Genomic DNA, 17390 nt, shown 5'->3' with positions numbered 1-17390 from the left:
TGCTAATTGGTCTAACGCATTTAACGACGTCAATAATAAACCAATGTAGCGGGGACTGCTAATAGTGGCATCCATATTGCGTGCTCGTCTCTCGCATCCAGTCGCTGACGCTGGACCGGCTGTCCACCTCGCAGCTGCTGGTGGCGCGGCACATGGGCAACGCGCTCTTCAACGAAGTCATGGAGCATGAGCTTAACGAGCAGGATAAGCTGACTCCGCAAAGTACCATGTCAGTTTCTATAGGTCTAGAAAGTGCAGAGCTATATAAAGCGACGCAATGTATGTTAAACCAAAGCCCTGAATAGCTACACGGGTTCTTTATCGACGTAGATTAAGGTCACTATATCGCGATTCGCGATAAATACGGCGCTGTGATTGATTGTACGCGCATCGACGTCAACAGACCAGTGCCATTAGTGGCATCCATTACAGTCATGACGCTGGGCCGGCTTGGTTCACTTGGGCTTGTGACCCAAATGAAGAGAGTCTCATGAATGCTAAAATACCACTTGAACTTTTAATAATGCTTCCTTTTCTATTCCGCAGGGAAGAGCGTCTCCGCTTCATCCGCGAGAAGTACGTGTACCGCGCGTGGGTGTCGCGCACGTGCCGGGACGCGGGGGAGCGGCTGTCGGAGGTGGAGCACGCCGTCAACAACGCGCACCTGCAGAACCTGCTGCAGGCCACCGCCGAGGGCGCCGACCTGTGCGCGCCGCTGCCCGGCTCCGTGAGTACACACTAGTACACCACTAGTACACTAGCAACAACGCGCACTTGCAGAACCTGCTGCAGGCCACCGCCGAGGGCGCCGACCTGTGCGCGCCGCTGCCCGGCTCCGTGAGTACACACTAGTACACCACTAGTACACTAGCAACAACGCGCACCTGCAGAACCTGCTGCAGGCCACCGCCGAGGGCGCCGACCTGTGCGCGCCGCTGCCCGGCTCCGTGAGTACACACTAGTACACCACTAGTACACTAGCAACAACGCGCACTTGCAGAACCTGCTGCAGGCCACCGCCGAGGGCGCCGACCTGTGCGCGCCGCTGCCCGGCTCCGTGAGTACACACTAGTACACCACTAGTACAATACTAGTGCACCACTAGTAGTCAATACCTCATAGTGACCCAATAATCGCCTAGGATACGGATTTTATCTATATCGTTTATTGTTTAGTTGGCTACAACAAGTAGTCCGGAATGAGAGAGCTCCAGGTTACAGGATCAAATCATTACTGCTGTATTTTTTACCATACGTGATTCAACCCCTTTATCCGACGTCTTTTTTGACCATGCTATAATTATTATTATACAATACAATACAATCCTCTTTATTTGCACCAAAAAAACAGAATCAATACAACATAAAACTTATTATCACCCAACAGGACTGCGAAGAGACAGCACTCCACCTTGCCATAACCCGGGAGCTGGGCGACGGCTCCTGCCTACACATAGTCGATTTTCTAGTCCAAAACGGCGGTCCCCAGCTCCTAGACAAACCCACGAACCAAGGTCTAACGGCTTTGCATCTCTGCGCGGCGACTGATAGGACGGAGGCCATGAAGTTGTTACTGAAGGCTGGGGCTGATGTTAGTGCCAAGGATGCGAGTGGGAAGACTGCACTGGCGCTTGCTAGGCATATGGGGCATCATGCGTGTGAGGAGTTGGTGAGTTCGCGTGCTTGAAGATTCTGTAGAATATAAGAATTTTTATATTGTAGATTCTGTAGAGTATAAGAGGTGTTGCGCAAGTGGAATTGTAAGCATAAAGTGATAAGTAATACAGCTATAATTTGCTACTTTGGATAATTCATATAAAAATCTTCGAACGGTCCCTGCTATATGGATAAAAATACCGTTATTCCAGAATCATATGTTTTGCGTTTGTATTCCACAATTAAAAAATACGCAAGAGTAGCCATGTTCCCGGTTATGCTGTTTCTTGGCTGTTTCTATCTTGTTTTATTAACAAAAAATCTTTCAATTACGAGATATCTAATGTGAGTGCTCGTCTTTCCAGTTACTCAGCAATGACAAGCGAGAGAAGAGCGTGTTCGAGAACATCAACATCGACTGGAACCTGTCGCACGACGACGGCTCCACGGACTTCTCCGACGACGACACCGTCATCGACGAGCGGGTACGTTGTCAACAACTGAATCTTAATCTAAATGTGTCCCTTTTGCAATTAGTGATTCAACTAATGATAGCATTGCATGTCTGATAGGACGGAAGCTGTGAACTAATTGTTGAAGAATGGGGTTGATGTTAGCGAAGGATAGGAGAGATAAACCTACGACAACAACAGTAGTGATAAACTTACGTTAGTATCCTACAAATATAATTTAGTCAATAGACATCTAGCAGTCTTCAGAAGATAGACAGAGATAATTTAAGCACTACGTTTAGAGATAGACTCCATAATATGTAAAGAACTGTTATGTTGCCATCTATTCACACACCCCGCACAATGTTACACATCAAAGATAAGATACACCCAGCTCAGGACGGTCCCGTAATTAGCTCCTTCTCCACAGCAAAACGGCAGCGTGACCCCTGAGAAGAAGTGCCCGCGGTCGCGCCCCCCGTCGTACTTCAGCGAGCGGCGCGCCGAGTCGCCCGCGCCGCGCTCGCGAGCCGCCACCTGCGACGCCGCGCACCCGCACAAACCACACGCCTGTGAGTCACTATGAATACACGTGTCTGCTAATAATGCTCAGAAGATAAAGAAACATTTATTTCACACACTGACAGAAACATAAAAAATACAGAAAATAATACAAAACAAACAATAACTGAACAGGTTGGTGTCCAGAGCGTCAAAAAGGCTCCAGCTCAGTATGTGCAGTAACTTCCTCCCTCCCCCCTCGTCCCCGCGCATCAGAATATGCAACTCACAAAATTACACTCGTCTGGCCTCACAGACGAGGGCGCAATACGTTAAAATCTCGCGTGTCTATTGGTGTGTGCTATGCGCGATCAATTCAGTTCAAAGAGTAGTATACATTCTACATTCAAGTAATACACTGCGCTTCTAGAAGCACAAAGGTGAATTGGCGCTATGTATTAAGTCTAGTATCTCTACCTATACACGGCAATGCCAAGACACGATACCACTCAAATAATATGTGGCACTGGTCAAACCACACTGTGGTCTCTTGCAAACTTAGATAGCCATAACGGGCATCAAACTATATTATTCCACCTACCTAATCTAAAATCATCTCTTCACCAGACAACATCGGCAGCCTCAAAAAGCGTGCGGCGCCGCTGCCCCCTGCCGGGACCCTGCCGCACCCCCCGCCGCACCCGCGCTCCACCCCCTCGCCCTCCGCCGAGAGCGCTAGAGGACTATACGGTTAGTGATGAAGACATTACAGACAGACTTTCTGTAACTATGCAAAAAGGGTTTACTAAGCCAAAACCTGTCGATCGCGAATTTTGACAATCTGATTTCATTTTCTGTCTTAGATATACAACTATACAGAGGGTCTAGTACAGGTTTGAAAGTTTGGCGAAAACTATAAAAGTTTACGTTTTTCTCGCATACTAAGTGGCGCCTCTAGCGGAAACTATCAGGAAACTTTTGACAGATAATATATGCGGATAACAGGAGAAAACGTAAACTTTTTTAGTTTTTAAAAATAGCAAAGCCCGTATTAGAGGCTCAGGATTTTGCAAAAACGGTATACGAAGCCAAAACCTGTCGAGCCCGAATTTTTTCATTGTGATTTCATTTTCGGGCTTAGATATAACATGCTGACGTAGTTTTCGGCTTAGTATACCCTTTTTGTTATTACCCTGTAGAGGCTAGGTTAAAGAGATGTTTTGGAATGTGTCATCCTTGGTAGTTATATTGTTGGTAGTTATATGGTATGGGGCCGTCCATTAATCACGTGAGGCTCAAAGGGGGGGGGGGGGGAGGGGGTACTGAAAACCTCACGAAACATCACGATGGGGGAGGGGGGGTTCTCGTTAGACATCACGTGTATTAATTTTTTGTCAAAAATTTGGTATTTCTGAACCGATATTTTAGACGGCGCAATAAAATTAACGATTTGTAGTATGACCTATTATTTTTTCTAGTCATAAATTGCCTTTATATAGACTTCCAAAAAAATACACGTGATCCAGGGGGGGGAGGGGGGGTCGGTCCCAAACCTCACCAAATATCACCAGGGGGAGGGGGGGGTCAAAAAATGAGAAAAACGACCTCACGTGATTAATGGACGGCCCCTATGGCCTTCGATATGATCGAAGGATATGGCTATATCGTGGAAGTAAGAAATGCGTTCTACGGGGATTATACACGAACTGTTTTGTTAGTTAACATCAGTTCAATTTGGATACTATTATACTTTTAGCTATTGATTCACATTTTAGCTTCTATTCTTATGTACGAGTACCTATGTAAAAAACACGTCTTTGTCATTCGTTCATGCAATAAATAATTAAACAATTGTACTCCATATCCGCAGGCACTATAGTGAAGCACCGGCCACAGCAGCCGCCGCCGACGCCGCCGCCCGCGCCCGCCACGCCCCTCCACAACGGAGCCGCCAATCACAGGGACGAACCCACGCCGCCCCCGAGAAAGGTACGTTGTGATTGGCTGTTTAAATATTGAATTAAATAAAATCGAAGTTTCGGTTCTGAACAAGAATTCTGTTTAGGAACCTTTATACTGAAGTTTAATTTATTACATCGTAGGTACTCATTCTAGAGGAGAATCTTACATCATATTATTATTACGAGTATATTGCCATTCAACCCAATGTGTTAGTATAGTGTTTTTGTTAAATAGTGTAATCAATGAAATCATACATATTTTCTTACATAACATCGTTCATTAACAATCTCAATGAATCATATATAACTAAAACATATTTTTTCTAAAGCCACCAATGTATGTAGCTTTATTTTAAATCAGGTAGGTACCTGTTATAAAAATGTTGACCTACTAACTTTAGTAAAAACAGATTAACATTAACATAGGTTAACCATTAGTACAAATAAACTTATTTTTGCTTCAGAAAAAAAATAGATTGCACCTGGAAAAGGCTGTGAAAGCAAGACTGAGACGGGTAACGCTCGAATGAGACAGGAATAGTGTACTTACTCGCTTACCCTTGTTACTTTTACGCCCTGATTTTTGTTTTAAAATTCCTACCTAACAAACACCCTTGAATCCGTTTTGGCTATCTTGACATTTGATTTAAAGCTTTATTTGGAGACCTTAAAGCTGATTATCCCGTCAAGATATTCCTATGAACTTGTCAAGAGAAATTCAAATTTTATCGGTAATATTTGGTTGTAAAATGAATATTAATTCGGCATCATCTCTTGGCATATTAGTCACAGTGCCTACAGTCCCACATGCCTTGAATGTCCTTATTTTTATTTAAAAACCAATTAGGCACTTATTTTATGTATTTATACTACGTATTATGTTATATTAGTATGTACCTAATATTCCAATGCATGCCCTTCCATAATCCACTTAATTATACCCAGGTTATTTAGTTTTTATTCACTTTAGTAAATACTATAAAACAACCATAAAATGCTTGGCATTAACAAACAAAGGTTTTTGATTGTATTATTAATTGATAGTGTTTTTTTAAATAATTGCATGTGTTTAAAAACTAAGCGGGTGTTAATTATTTAATAAGGGACTTATCATATTACAACATTACTAGCATAGTCAATCTAGGCTTTAGGCAAAAGGCTTCAGAGCTTATTTAATTTTATACCATATTTTTCACAATACTTATTATTTTAAAAGCGCCTACTTCTTTATCAATAATATTAGTAACACTTACAAGTTACTTAGTTAATTTGAAGTCTAGCTTTGCTTAGGAAAATCTTGTCTTACTAGTGTATAATATGCTGAATAGATTCTTCCGTCATGGACCTACTAGTTGCTGCTTGCACCAAAAAAACACTTATATTCGATTCATTTGCATTAAGTACAATACTACGTTGACGTTCCAAAAACTGTAAAATAATTCAACTACTGGTGCAGTCAGCAATCGCTTAATCTTTCCCCAATAAATCCAGTCCTTTACTAACCTATTACCAATATTTCCAGGAATGTTCTAGTCAAGACTCGTCGTTGGAGCTATGCGATATGTCGGACGTGCTCGAGGACAGTCGGCTGCACTCGGCACTGTCGTACGAGAGCGAGCGGTCTCGGGAGCGGTCGCGACACAGCGACAGTCGCTCTCTGGACATCTCTGACACTTCCAGTGTGCACTCGCGGTCGCCGTCTGCCTCTATTACTATGGTTAGTGACATTTTATAGCTATTTGGAATGGTTAAATGATGTATTGTGCATACCTACATAGTTTCTTTGGCCGCCCAATCACTTGTTTGCATAAACTAGTGTGTATCTAACTTAATACTTGTAAATTAAAAAGCGTCCACTTTTTATCTAAAATTCATATCAATGAAAGCCTTTTAAAATGCTGCATGATGCATTCAATGTGAGAGTTAGACGACTAACATTGCATCATTAGACCATGTCATCTAAACATCTAAAATTATTTTCCTCCAGGTCGGAGCCAACACGCGTCGATGTCGAGCCCTCTACGACTGCCAGGCAGACAACGAGGACGAGCTATCCTTCACCGAGGGCGAGATCATCGTGGTGGTGAACGAACGAACCGAGGACGACAACTGGATGGAGGGGCAAGTCGAGGGCACCGCGCGCCGCGGCATGTTCCCCGTCTCCTTCGTGCACATGCTGCCGGACTAGCCAGAGAGAGACAGCGCTATATTGTCCGCTCCGTCGTAGGCCAGTAGCCTGTTAGACTGTTCGTAGAACTAGGACCTCCTTGTAACATTCAACTGTTTTGAATGATCGTTGCCGTGTGGTGTTGTGGATGACTGAATAAGGAATATTGAGGCTGACTTGGCTCTCCCGCTTTGAGTCTGATTTTCCTGTGTTCATCAATACTTGTTACTGTTTCTGTAACTAATTTTAGTTTGTGACTACTAAGGTACTTTGTAGAACAGATAACTGTTTAATATTTGTTTTTGTAGTAGGTGAGTAACGTGATTGAAACGTTCATTAAATCTAACCAAAGTATGTATCGTATGCTGTGACAAAACAAATTGACTCATGTGCTGCATTTGAGCTTATTTATTGTAGAATTTGGTTTTGTATCCACAAGTTATACAACAGTTTCTTGTTGAATCATTCATTGTTCAAAAATCAAATTTTAAAGCTTACTCTTGTTAAATCAGATGGCCTATACTAGCCTAAATATCAAAAGTTCTACAGTCGTTTATGCTCTAAACTTGGATATCAATCAGTGTATATGTTCTTTTAAAAATGAGGATATATAACAAACTTTTGGTATAGCTACAATTGTTTTTATACAGGAATTTTAATACTCATAAATATTTTACCATTCCTACTTTTGGATATCATATTTATTATACTGTTTCATGTCGTGCGTGTTGCGTGTTATAATGTCAAAATTAATTCATGCTAAAATCATATAGACGGCGATAGATTGTATTATAAAATTATGTAAATTTCTGTTAGCTCTAGATTTGTTGACCTAATCTAAAAGTAAATTGTATGTAAGTAACTAGAAAGCGGAATCTGGAACACCAAAAACTGTGTTTATATCGAAACACCGTCCCGAACGGATTTTATAAACTACTTTGATTATTTGAACGGCTTTGACACAATCGTTTTATACCAACTGCATGTGGTACGTATAGGTTAGCTGTACTAAAGTGTTCTCAAACTAATATGAATGTAAATATATAGATGCGTATGAAAATATATTATCTTGGACTGAATTGTTTTTGGATGGGTTGGATAAGATATGTTTCTTCGTAATTAAATAATAATTGTAACTGTATGTAGTTCAATATTTATAAACTTTTGGGACTCAACATTTCAATACAGAGTACAGATCTCACTTACAAATAAATGTTCTTAGAAAGATTGTTATAGTAGAATCATTATAATAATATAATGATAGCTCAGATAAAATTGCCAAAAACTTCATATAAAGTAATATTTCTCTAATCGGGCTTACTATCGGGATATTAGTGTGGTGTACTTATGTGATATCTTGTGGTTCGAATATCAATATTCATAATTACGAGCGTATAGAGTCGCTCTGTGGGGTTCATCCCCGTAGCCTCATGCTCTCTTAACCAATTACCTTGGACCAGTTGTTGTTCGTAGGCTGTTTGTTCTCAGTAGTCAGAATTGTGAGTTCAGTGTCTTAGACTGTTGGTGCATCTAAAGAAATATTCTATTCATGTTAAATGACCTACATTCATACCTGATACACATAGCTAGTGTGCAAAATATAGAAACGTAGTGGTCTGTTTATGTGCCCTTGCCTCATTGGTGATCCAAAAATTATAAATGAGGACCGATGATTAATGGTCAAGAGTAATCATGTATAGAGTTTTGTTGGCCCTGTGTCTAACCATTTTAAAATTATTGTAGTATATTTCGAAGGTCTAGGCTCATATTTGCTCAAGTTTAAGTAATGTTATATTAATCAATGTATTGATTTGAATAGACGTTGTATTTGCTGTCATTTAGCATTAACATGCCCTAAAAAGCCTTTTAGTAGGTATAGTTTTAAAAGATTTACGATGACGAAAATGTAGATTTATTCAACATTCCCAAGTTTTTTTGTATATTGTGTTGGCTTGTTTCTTAGGAATTACCTTACAAGTTACCTTATAATATTGTGCGATGCCATATAATTAGTATTAATACCCTCATATGACAATCCATGTATTAAACTTGGTTTGTAGTCGTAGGTACTTACTTATTTTATTTTTTGGTTTTGGAAATACCTATGTAGAGCTATTGTAGCAAACTTTCGCCTGTAAAATATTACACCACAAAAGCGTTGCGATACGTATAGTTTATTTTAATATATCTATATGAGATGCCTTTACTTTAGTATCTTATATTTTAACAGTATTATCTCAAATATGAAATCCCATTTAATAAACATTATGGTCACAACCATTAACTTTCAAAAAGCTTTCTTTAAGTTTGATATGGCCCTAAAGAATAAGTCCTACTAAACAGTGTGTTATTTTATTACTTATCCTCTTAAAATGTAAATAGAATCCTTTAGTAGCGTAGGGTGTAGATTGTGAAAATCTGTAATTTATATAGAGTGTTATATAGAAAGTACTGTGTAAAACCCAAAGGAGTCTTACGTGTGTACTTTTAGACGGATTGGATATATGGATATCAGATTTATTTACGTATTTAATATATTAAAATCTTATTGTGATGTTGTATTTTAATGCCATTTTAGCCTATCAGTGTAACCAAATGATGCTAATAGAGTATAAGAGGTTTTCATTATAAATTGTAGTGTTTTAAAGAGTTGTAGGCGAATCGTTTTTTTTATTGTGTATTATGTGAATGAAATGTAATGTATGGATCCTTTAATACATCACTTCGATGTCTATAATTTGTTGTTTTCATTATTCCTTCTAAAATGGATGAGAGCTCACGCAAAATCATGTCTAGTTGATATCAGCTACTTATACAAAGTGGAGATCATTGACTATATTAGTGGCGGTGCACTTATGCATGTATTATTCTAAAGCCTTTTTGAGATACGAAATAGATTTAGTATGATATGGGAAGAAGTGGCAGAAGTTTCAGCCCTCTCCATCTGCAGGGTGAAAGTAAAATTAACACAAGTCTATAAGCAGAATAAGTAAATACACAGCGGTAGTATACATACTCCCTCCGGCTGTCTGAGATAGTTGAATATAATAATATGTGGGGACATCTTCACACATGACCATCCGACCCCAAGCTAGGCAGAGCCTGTGTTATGGGTATCGGACAGCTGATATATCTACACAAATACATAGATAGATACATATTAAATATAAATATCAACACCCAGGACCCGAGTACAAATATTTGTCTTTAAACAAATATCTGCCCCAGCCGGGAATCGAACCCGGGACCTTCGGCATAGCAGTCAGGGCCACTAACCACTACGCCATTCGACCGTCAAATAATAATATACAATGCATTACATCCAATGGTATGCCTTGGTAGGGACTTGGGATTCAGAAAGTTACTATGCTCATCATCAGATACAGCATATGAGGATTGGATCTCAGAAGAAAAAAAATAATGTCTTAATAGAGTCAATTAACTGCTCAGAATAATAATGACGATTAGTCTGTGGCGTCCTGTCATTGTCAGACGCCAACTCGAATTCGTGTTTGTCAACTGTCAAATTCAAGGTCAAATGTTTGATAAGAAAAATGATAACACGATAATAAAAACAAATGAAAGAAACAAATCGTATTTTCACAGTGGTGATACTTGTATTTGGGTAAACGTTCACCATGGCTGCTCGTAAAAGAGTTTTTGACTTGTTAAGGACAATCGACGTTGCTTCGTATGTATAAAAGTTATACCTAACTACCTGTTTACTAACACCCTTTTGAAGTTCGTGGATATGGGACGAAGTTCTACGTTGTTTTTCTATTGTAAAGATTTATAGGGCCAATATAGAAAGAAACCCTATGAACAAAAACAAGTATTAAGCTCATTTAGTTAAAAATACTGAAATACTTATTTCAGTTGCCGATGTCCAGCTCACAGTCACAGGGGACACTTCCAAGTGTCTGATGTCACACCAACTAAAGACTATGCCTTCGAAGTAAGTACCTACATAATTCCCGAGTTGCAGGCAGAATTTTGATTTTGCTAGTTACTTTCTTAGATTTTTTTTTGCATTTTTATTGTATCATTTTTTATAACTTCCTATTTCAGATAAAATGTTCAACAGTGAGGTATGGCCTCGGTGTGACCCGAGAAGTGGGCATGGACCTTGTGAACCTGGGTGCTAAGAATGTCTGTGTGATGACAGATTCTAACCTCGTCCATTTGAGCCCTGTGAAAGCTGTATTGAACTCGCTCACAAAAAATGGAGTCAATTACCAAGTTTACGATAAAGTACGAGTGGAGCCCACTGATTCCAGGTACATCTAGGTGTCTTATACAAGAAACAACATGAGAAAGGATATTTTAAAAGTTTTTAAAATCTTATGACATTCTAGTGTGTCTAAAATCCAGGCATATGGCATACCCACAAGTTTGCTTGTAATTGGTACTTTATCACTAGGTACATAATTCAGTGTTTAGATATATAACTTAATTTCAACATGATAACAATCATTTTATTACCACCATTTTACAACTAGCTGGAATATTGTAGGTAGGTACTAGTGATAATATGTAACGAATATTCGCATTCGCATTCGCGAATATTCGCATTTTTTTGGATATTCGCATTCGCAAAATTTTGTGCGAATGTTTTGCGAATATCAGTACTTATTAAAAAAAACTATTCGAAAATAATGATAGGTTAACAAAATCTAAATCCATTCGTCTTTAACCTTTTTATTACAAGTTACCCTCTTAATCACATTTCCAGTCTTACTTTATCATTTGGTATTATTTATTTACTTTGGGAAATGAAACTTCAGATATTATAGTTAACAGTTTCATAAGACTTAAACGTATTTTGACAGTATACAGGGTTATTTGCAAGCAGTCCCGACTCCCTCAGGAGGCGACAGAGGAAGACACCTCCAGTCGACCGAACCCTACAATGCATTACCCGAAACTTAACCTTAATTTGTAAGATATTTAATATTAAGTTTTTTTTAAATTATTTGTAAAAATGTTATGCTTAAAACCGAAAACAAAATAAACTAGCCATATTTTAATTTTTTTTTTAGTTGTTTTGCATAAGTGACCACTTAATAAACTGAAACCTTCAAATATAGCTAGTTTTTTTTTCGCTTTTAAGCTCAAAATTATGTCAAAAAATTTAAAAAAACTTAAATAGTAACTGTACTAAGTACCACAAAAAACTGTTTAAAACGAAATTTGGCAGATTTTGTAGGCTTGTAGTTATTTTTGTAGTTTGACAGCGCTAAACACCTGTCAAATACTGCCTAAGTTTTTGTGGTAAGGCCCTAAATATCTTAGAAAGTTTCGGATAATAATGCATTACAGGGCCCAACCGACCGAAAATGTCCCCCTCCATCACCCCCCGAAAGGATCAGGGCCACTTACCAACAACCCTGTAGTGTCATAGCAAGACAGCCATAGATTTAAATACTTTTAAATGTTTCGTGTAAGTCGTCCTCAGAAACCGCACACAGTCGCAATGTGACGTAACAATAACGGAGCTAACTAAAGTGTAACTACTTTTAGAAAAAACTGCGCCTATGTATTGGCTAGTCTGATTCGGAATGCGCCTAGAACGGAACGTACCTCGTTCAGTACAAGACTGCCACCAAACCACACAAATGACGTCAAATTTGAACACAAACTGAATATTCGCATTCGCATTCGCGAATGTCGATATCAGATATTCGCATTCGCATTCGCGAATGTCCGAAAACACACATTCGTTACATCACTAGTAGGTACTAAATTAATATTTATGAGTTTATGATACCTACTAAATTCAAATGTAGATAGACAAAAAATAAGTATTTTTCTTCTACATAGGTATACGAACTTTACTATTACCTATCACTTTATGTATTAAATCATCAAAATATTCACAATCTCTTTACATTTTATTGAACCTTGTGAATCCATCATCACACTAGATGCATTTTGTACCCTAATTAAGTAGTATTTTATCAAAAAATTTCAGTTTTTTAGGGTTCCGTAGCCAAAATGGCAAAAACGGAACCCTTATAGTTTCGTCATGTCCGTCTGTCACAGCCGATTTACTCGGAAACTATAAGTACTACAGTGATGAAATTTGATGGGAATATGTGTTGTATGAACCGCTACAAAAATATGACACTAAATAGTAAAAAAAAGAATTGGGGTACATGTAACTGAGGGATGAAATTTTTTTTTTCGATGTACATACCCGTGTGGGGTATCAATGGAAAGGTCTTTTAAAATGATATAAAGTTTTCTAAAAAACATTTTTCTTAAAGTGAACGGTTTTTGAGATATCAGCTCTCAAAGTCGTAAAAAGTATGTCCCCCCCCCTCTATTTTTATAACTACGGGGTATAAAATTCTAAAAAAAATAGAGGTGATGCATGCTAATAAACTCTTTCAACGATTTTTGGTTTGATCAAAGTATCTCTTATAGTTTTTGAGATAGGTTGATTTAACTGTAATTTTGGTTAATATATTTGCTGCTACGGAACCCTTTGTGCGCGAGCCCGACTCGCACTTGGCCGGTTTTTCTTAATGTACTATTGTACTCGTAGGTACACATTTCTACCTAAATTCTAAAAACTCGTCCAAATTTTCAGTTTCAAAGAGGCGATAAAGTTCGCCAAGGCGGGCAGTTTCGACAGCTTCCTCGCGGTTGGCGGGGGGTCAGTCATGGACACGTGTAAAGCCGCCAACCTGTACTACTGCGACCCGGCTGCCGAGTTCCTGGATTATGTGAACGCGCCCGTGGGCAAGGGCAAGCCCGTGGAGGTGCAGCTGAAGCCTATGATCGCTAGTTAGTGTGTTTTGTACCTTGTGCATACTTTGGATAGGTAGAAAAAACTATGACTTTTATTAGGCGTGCGTGTCTACGTGTGTGTGGGCTGTATTTGAAAGTTACTTATCACATATTCATATGTGGCATTCTTCAAAGTCTCAAGCCAATGATCTTCAACAAGTGGATCCTGCCGATGATTATGTTATGGTGTAAATGCGTGGACAGATATACTGGTTTGGCAACTTAAAATCTCTCAACACGTGTGTGCTATGATTTCAAATATTTCTATATGATGTCATATATTTCTTATGTTTATCCCCACAGTACCAACAACCAGCGGCACGGGCAGTGAGACGACCGGCGTCAGCATCTTCGACTACGAAGCCATCCACGCCAAGACGGGGATCTCTCACGCGGCACTGCGACCGATCCTCGCCCTCATCGACCCCCTACACACACTGTCTCTACCGGAGAAGGTCGCGAACTTCGCCGGCTTTGATATATTCTGTCACGCGTTGGAGAGCTTCACGGCGATACCGTATAATGAGCGAGGGCCTGCACCCGCCAACCCCGCGCTCAGGCCGTCGTATCAAGGCAGCAATCCGATCTCAGATGTTTGGGCACGGTTTTGCTTGCAGGTATGGATATGGATAATTCGATACGATCATTTTGACATAGTCTTAGTAATCCTGTAAAGCCTCCTCTAAAGTTTGTATTGAATAACCCCCTGGCTCAAAGGCTGGTTTTACCTTCATCCACGAAAGCACGGAAGATGCATGCCGTACACAGCGTAAAAGATGCTCGTATATTAGCCACTCTGCCGCAGACATAACGTGCGGGATTCTTAACCCGTCAGTCGCCAGTCCGTAAACCTCACGAAGGGTTAAGAAGTCAATTCTCCTTTCAGACGCTCCGCCAATACTTCGCCCGTTCAGTCTACAACGCGGACGACATCGACGCGCGCAGCGGCATGCACCTCGCCGCCACCATGGCCGGCGTGGGCATCGGCAACGCAGGCGTGCATCTGTGCCACGGACTGGCGTACCCCATAGCCGGGCTGGTCAAGGACTATACGCCGGGGGATTATGGGTAACTACTAACCACATAATGACAGCTCGTAATGCCACTGTATACTGGATATATACCACTCTTATAGACCGCCGCAACACTCTGTCCCAGGCCTGGCCTTGTTCATCAAGTTACTACAGCTCTATGGTAATAATAGTCCACTTCACCCTGTAGATACAGACCTCTCCCAAGGAGCGCCACAACACTCTGTGGACAGCCTTTCTCATCTTACTCGTCTTATCTATTGGTAACCAGCAGCAGCACCACCCCATAATAATCGTCCCCTACCTAAGCCACTTTCAAGGAGCTCCACAACACTGTGCCAGGCCTTCCTCATTCAGCATCTAGCATTCTTTGCCTACTGACATAGCATTTTTGACAGACATTTACTTGTATTTACTTATCCACTAATCAACTGCCTTTAGCAAATATATTTGTATTATGTGTCTCATTTACGTCTCAATCCCGCAGCGATTCCCCAATAATCCCGCACGGTCTGTCGGTGGTGCTGACGGCGCCGGGCGTGTTCCGCTACACCGGCGCCAGCGACCCCGACAAGCACCTGGAGGCCGCCGCCATACTCGGCGCCGACGTCGCCAACAAGAAACAGGTGAGGCGGAATAGTGTTGTCAAAATAGGGAACGTTGTTTGCGCATCATCATCATCATCATCACGACCCATCACGTCATCACTGCTAAGACACGGGTCTCCTTCCAATGAAGGAAGGGTTTAGGCCTAGTCCACCACGCTGGCCTAGTGCGGGTTGGTGGACTCCAACACAAGCAAGCTTGTGCTGAGAGAGTTGTCGGGTAAGTGGGCAACCCGACTGTCAGATGTTTTCAAGCTGCCCGAAGGCCTCTGACTAGGCTTAACGACTGCTGCCGAAGCAGCAACCGGGACCCACGGCTTAACGTGCTGTCCGAAGCACGGAATCCGGATCACGTTGTTTGCGCATTTACACCTCAATTCCGTAGCGACTCACCAATAATCCCGCACGGTCTATCGGTGGTGCTGACGGCGCCGGGCGTGTTCCGCTACACCGGCGCCAGCGACCCCGACAAGCACCTGGAGGCCGCCGCCATACTCGGCGCCGACGTCAACAACAAGAAACAGGTGACGCGGAATATTATTGTCAAAATAGGGACCGTTGTTTGCGTATTTACACGTTAAGGGAAAGAGCACACGATGCGTTGCGTAGCCACGTCGGAGCGGCACCGCTCAGTTGTGTTGCGTCACAAGGAAGGACACTGGTGTCCAATGTTGCTACGGCGCCGCTGCGGCATAACAATGTTGCGGCGCCGCACCGCTCGTGTACCCACTGACACGGCGAAATCTGCGATGCGGCGCCATAACGCACCGTGTGCTCTTGCTCTAAACCCGTAGCGAGTCGCCAATAATCCCGCACGGTCTGTCGGTGGTGCTGACGGCGCCGGGCGTGTTCCGCTACACCGGCGCCAGCGACCCCGACAAGCACCTGGAGGCCGCCGCCATACTCGGCGCCGACGTCAGCAACAAGAAACAGGTGATGATTGTTATTGAACAAAATAGGGGCAGTGACAGTTGTGAATGTATGACTGCTCGCCTAATGACCCTATACATTCATGGGGGCCAATACATAATGCCTTCTGTCTGAAACTACAGTAGCTAACTTAGGAATTGAAGTGTACAGGTACCTATACTATAGAGAGCTCTAAAATGTACAGAATTCCATAAGATTTGGGGTAAACTACCTATAGGATGCTCTTAGACTTTAGGCAGGATAAGAAACTAGTTGGATGCTAGTAGAAAGACATAGCTGCCTTTGGGAAAGCTAGTCTGAGGTATATGACTTTCACGGGTTGCCTATGTGAGGGCCAGGTCCACACAATGATAACAATACCTACATAGTATATGGTATTGGTTAGCAGGTTTAAGAGAAACAAGTCATTGTTTCTCTTAAACCTGCTAACCAATACCTTCCACATCCCCAGGCGGACGCGGGCGCAGTGTTAGCCGACACCATCATCAAGTACATGGACAAGATGCAGATCGCGGACGGGCTGGCGGGGGTGGGGTACGAGCGGGGGGATATACCGGCGCTAGTGAGGGGCGCGCTGCCGCAGGTATGTGCACCATCTAGTAAATATAAATAAGTAAAATATAATCGCAATACTGGTTCAAATGCAACATAATATTCTTACGTATTCCATGAGTCATTCCATTCATACAAAAATTGCCTAGAAGAGATTTCACTTAGAGATCCCCTATTGAACTTTAAACTGTATGTATGTATTTTATATTGTGTTGTATAAACATTTATACCTACATAGGTTTTCTCTCAATCTACTCACGCATGGTACTCATGTCCTGATTGCAGGCTAGGTAAAGGTGCATTAATTCCACCCATATTTGTATTAATTCATCATACCTGGGGGCGTTACTAGTGCTATCCATTCGGGTACATTCACCTAAAACCCGAGACTAAACTAACTAATCTTGCACTAGCCGAATGTCGAACTCGGGTCTTCGTTGTTTTAGTCAAAGCACTAAGCGCTACACCGGTCGATCGCAGATTTTATAAATGTGTATATTATAATGTGCAACGAATGTCACCATCAGGGTCGCTTGCTCGCGCTGTCGCCACTGCCGCAGTCGGAAGAAGACTTGTCCAGGATATTGGAGGACTCCATGACGGTATACTGAACAATCTAATCAACAGTAGACAAGTAAGCAAAAGTGATGTTTTATATAATTTTTATCTTGTTAGAAATTTTACTAATGTTGAATGTTGTTGACAATAAATTAATAGTTTTAGATTGGGAGTTTCAATTGATAA

The 17390-nt window shown here is 41.3% G+C and overlaps 2 protein-coding genes across 5 annotated transcripts in view; both read left to right on the top strand.

Moving 5' to 3' along the window:
* Positions 1 to 9470, top strand: part of LOC105398270 (arfGAP with SH3 domain, ANK repeat and PH domain-containing protein) — a 39183-nt gene extending 29713 nt beyond the window's left edge. For 2 of the 3 annotated variants that reach the window (XM_048633105.1, XM_048633107.1), the window contains exons 10-18: positions 547 to 727; positions 1387 to 1668; positions 2021 to 2140; positions 2538 to 2679; positions 3236 to 3358; positions 4479 to 4597; positions 5034 to 5084; positions 6092 to 6286; positions 6557 to 9470. In XM_048633105.1, the coding sequence (XP_048489062.1) occupies positions 547 to 727; positions 1387 to 1668; positions 2021 to 2140; positions 2538 to 2679; positions 3236 to 3358; positions 4479 to 4597; positions 5034 to 5084; positions 6092 to 6286; positions 6557 to 6757 (1414 nt within the window). In that variant the 3' untranslated portion in view covers positions 6758 to 9470. The remainder of the gene's footprint in view (positions 1 to 546; positions 728 to 1386; positions 1669 to 2020; positions 2141 to 2537; positions 2680 to 3235; positions 3359 to 4478; positions 4598 to 5033; positions 5085 to 6091; positions 6287 to 6556) is intronic. The other variant, XM_048633106.1, reaches the window with a different exon arrangement.
* A 796-nt stretch (positions 9471 to 10266) lies between these two features.
* Positions 10267 to 17370, top strand: LOC105398318 (probable hydroxyacid-oxoacid transhydrogenase, mitochondrial). 2 transcript variants are annotated; one of them, XM_048632649.1, is made up of 9 exons: positions 10267 to 10427; positions 10613 to 10691; positions 10805 to 11013; positions 13329 to 13525; positions 13832 to 14145; positions 14415 to 14596; positions 15959 to 16097; positions 16546 to 16677; positions 17174 to 17370. In XM_048632649.1, exons 1-9 carry the CDS (start codon positions 10375 to 10377, stop codon positions 17255 to 17257), a joined length of 1389 nt encoding a protein of 462 aa, XP_048488606.1. In that variant the 5' UTR covers positions 10267 to 10374; the 3' UTR covers positions 17258 to 17370. The 2 variants fall into 2 exon arrangements, with proteins under 2 accessions (XP_048488606.1, XP_037969011.2); XM_038113083.2 differs by lacking the exon at positions 15959 to 16097 and adding an exon at positions 15047 to 15185.
* Positions 17371 to 17390: the final 20 nt, after the last annotated feature.

Source organism: Plutella xylostella, chromosome 5 (assembly GCF_932276165.1).
Source record: "Plutella xylostella chromosome 5, ilPluXylo3.1, whole genome shotgun sequence".
Classification (NCBI taxonomy): domain Eukaryota; kingdom Metazoa; phylum Arthropoda; class Insecta; order Lepidoptera; family Plutellidae; genus Plutella; species Plutella xylostella.
This window is presented reverse-complemented; position numbering and strand designations above follow the sequence as displayed.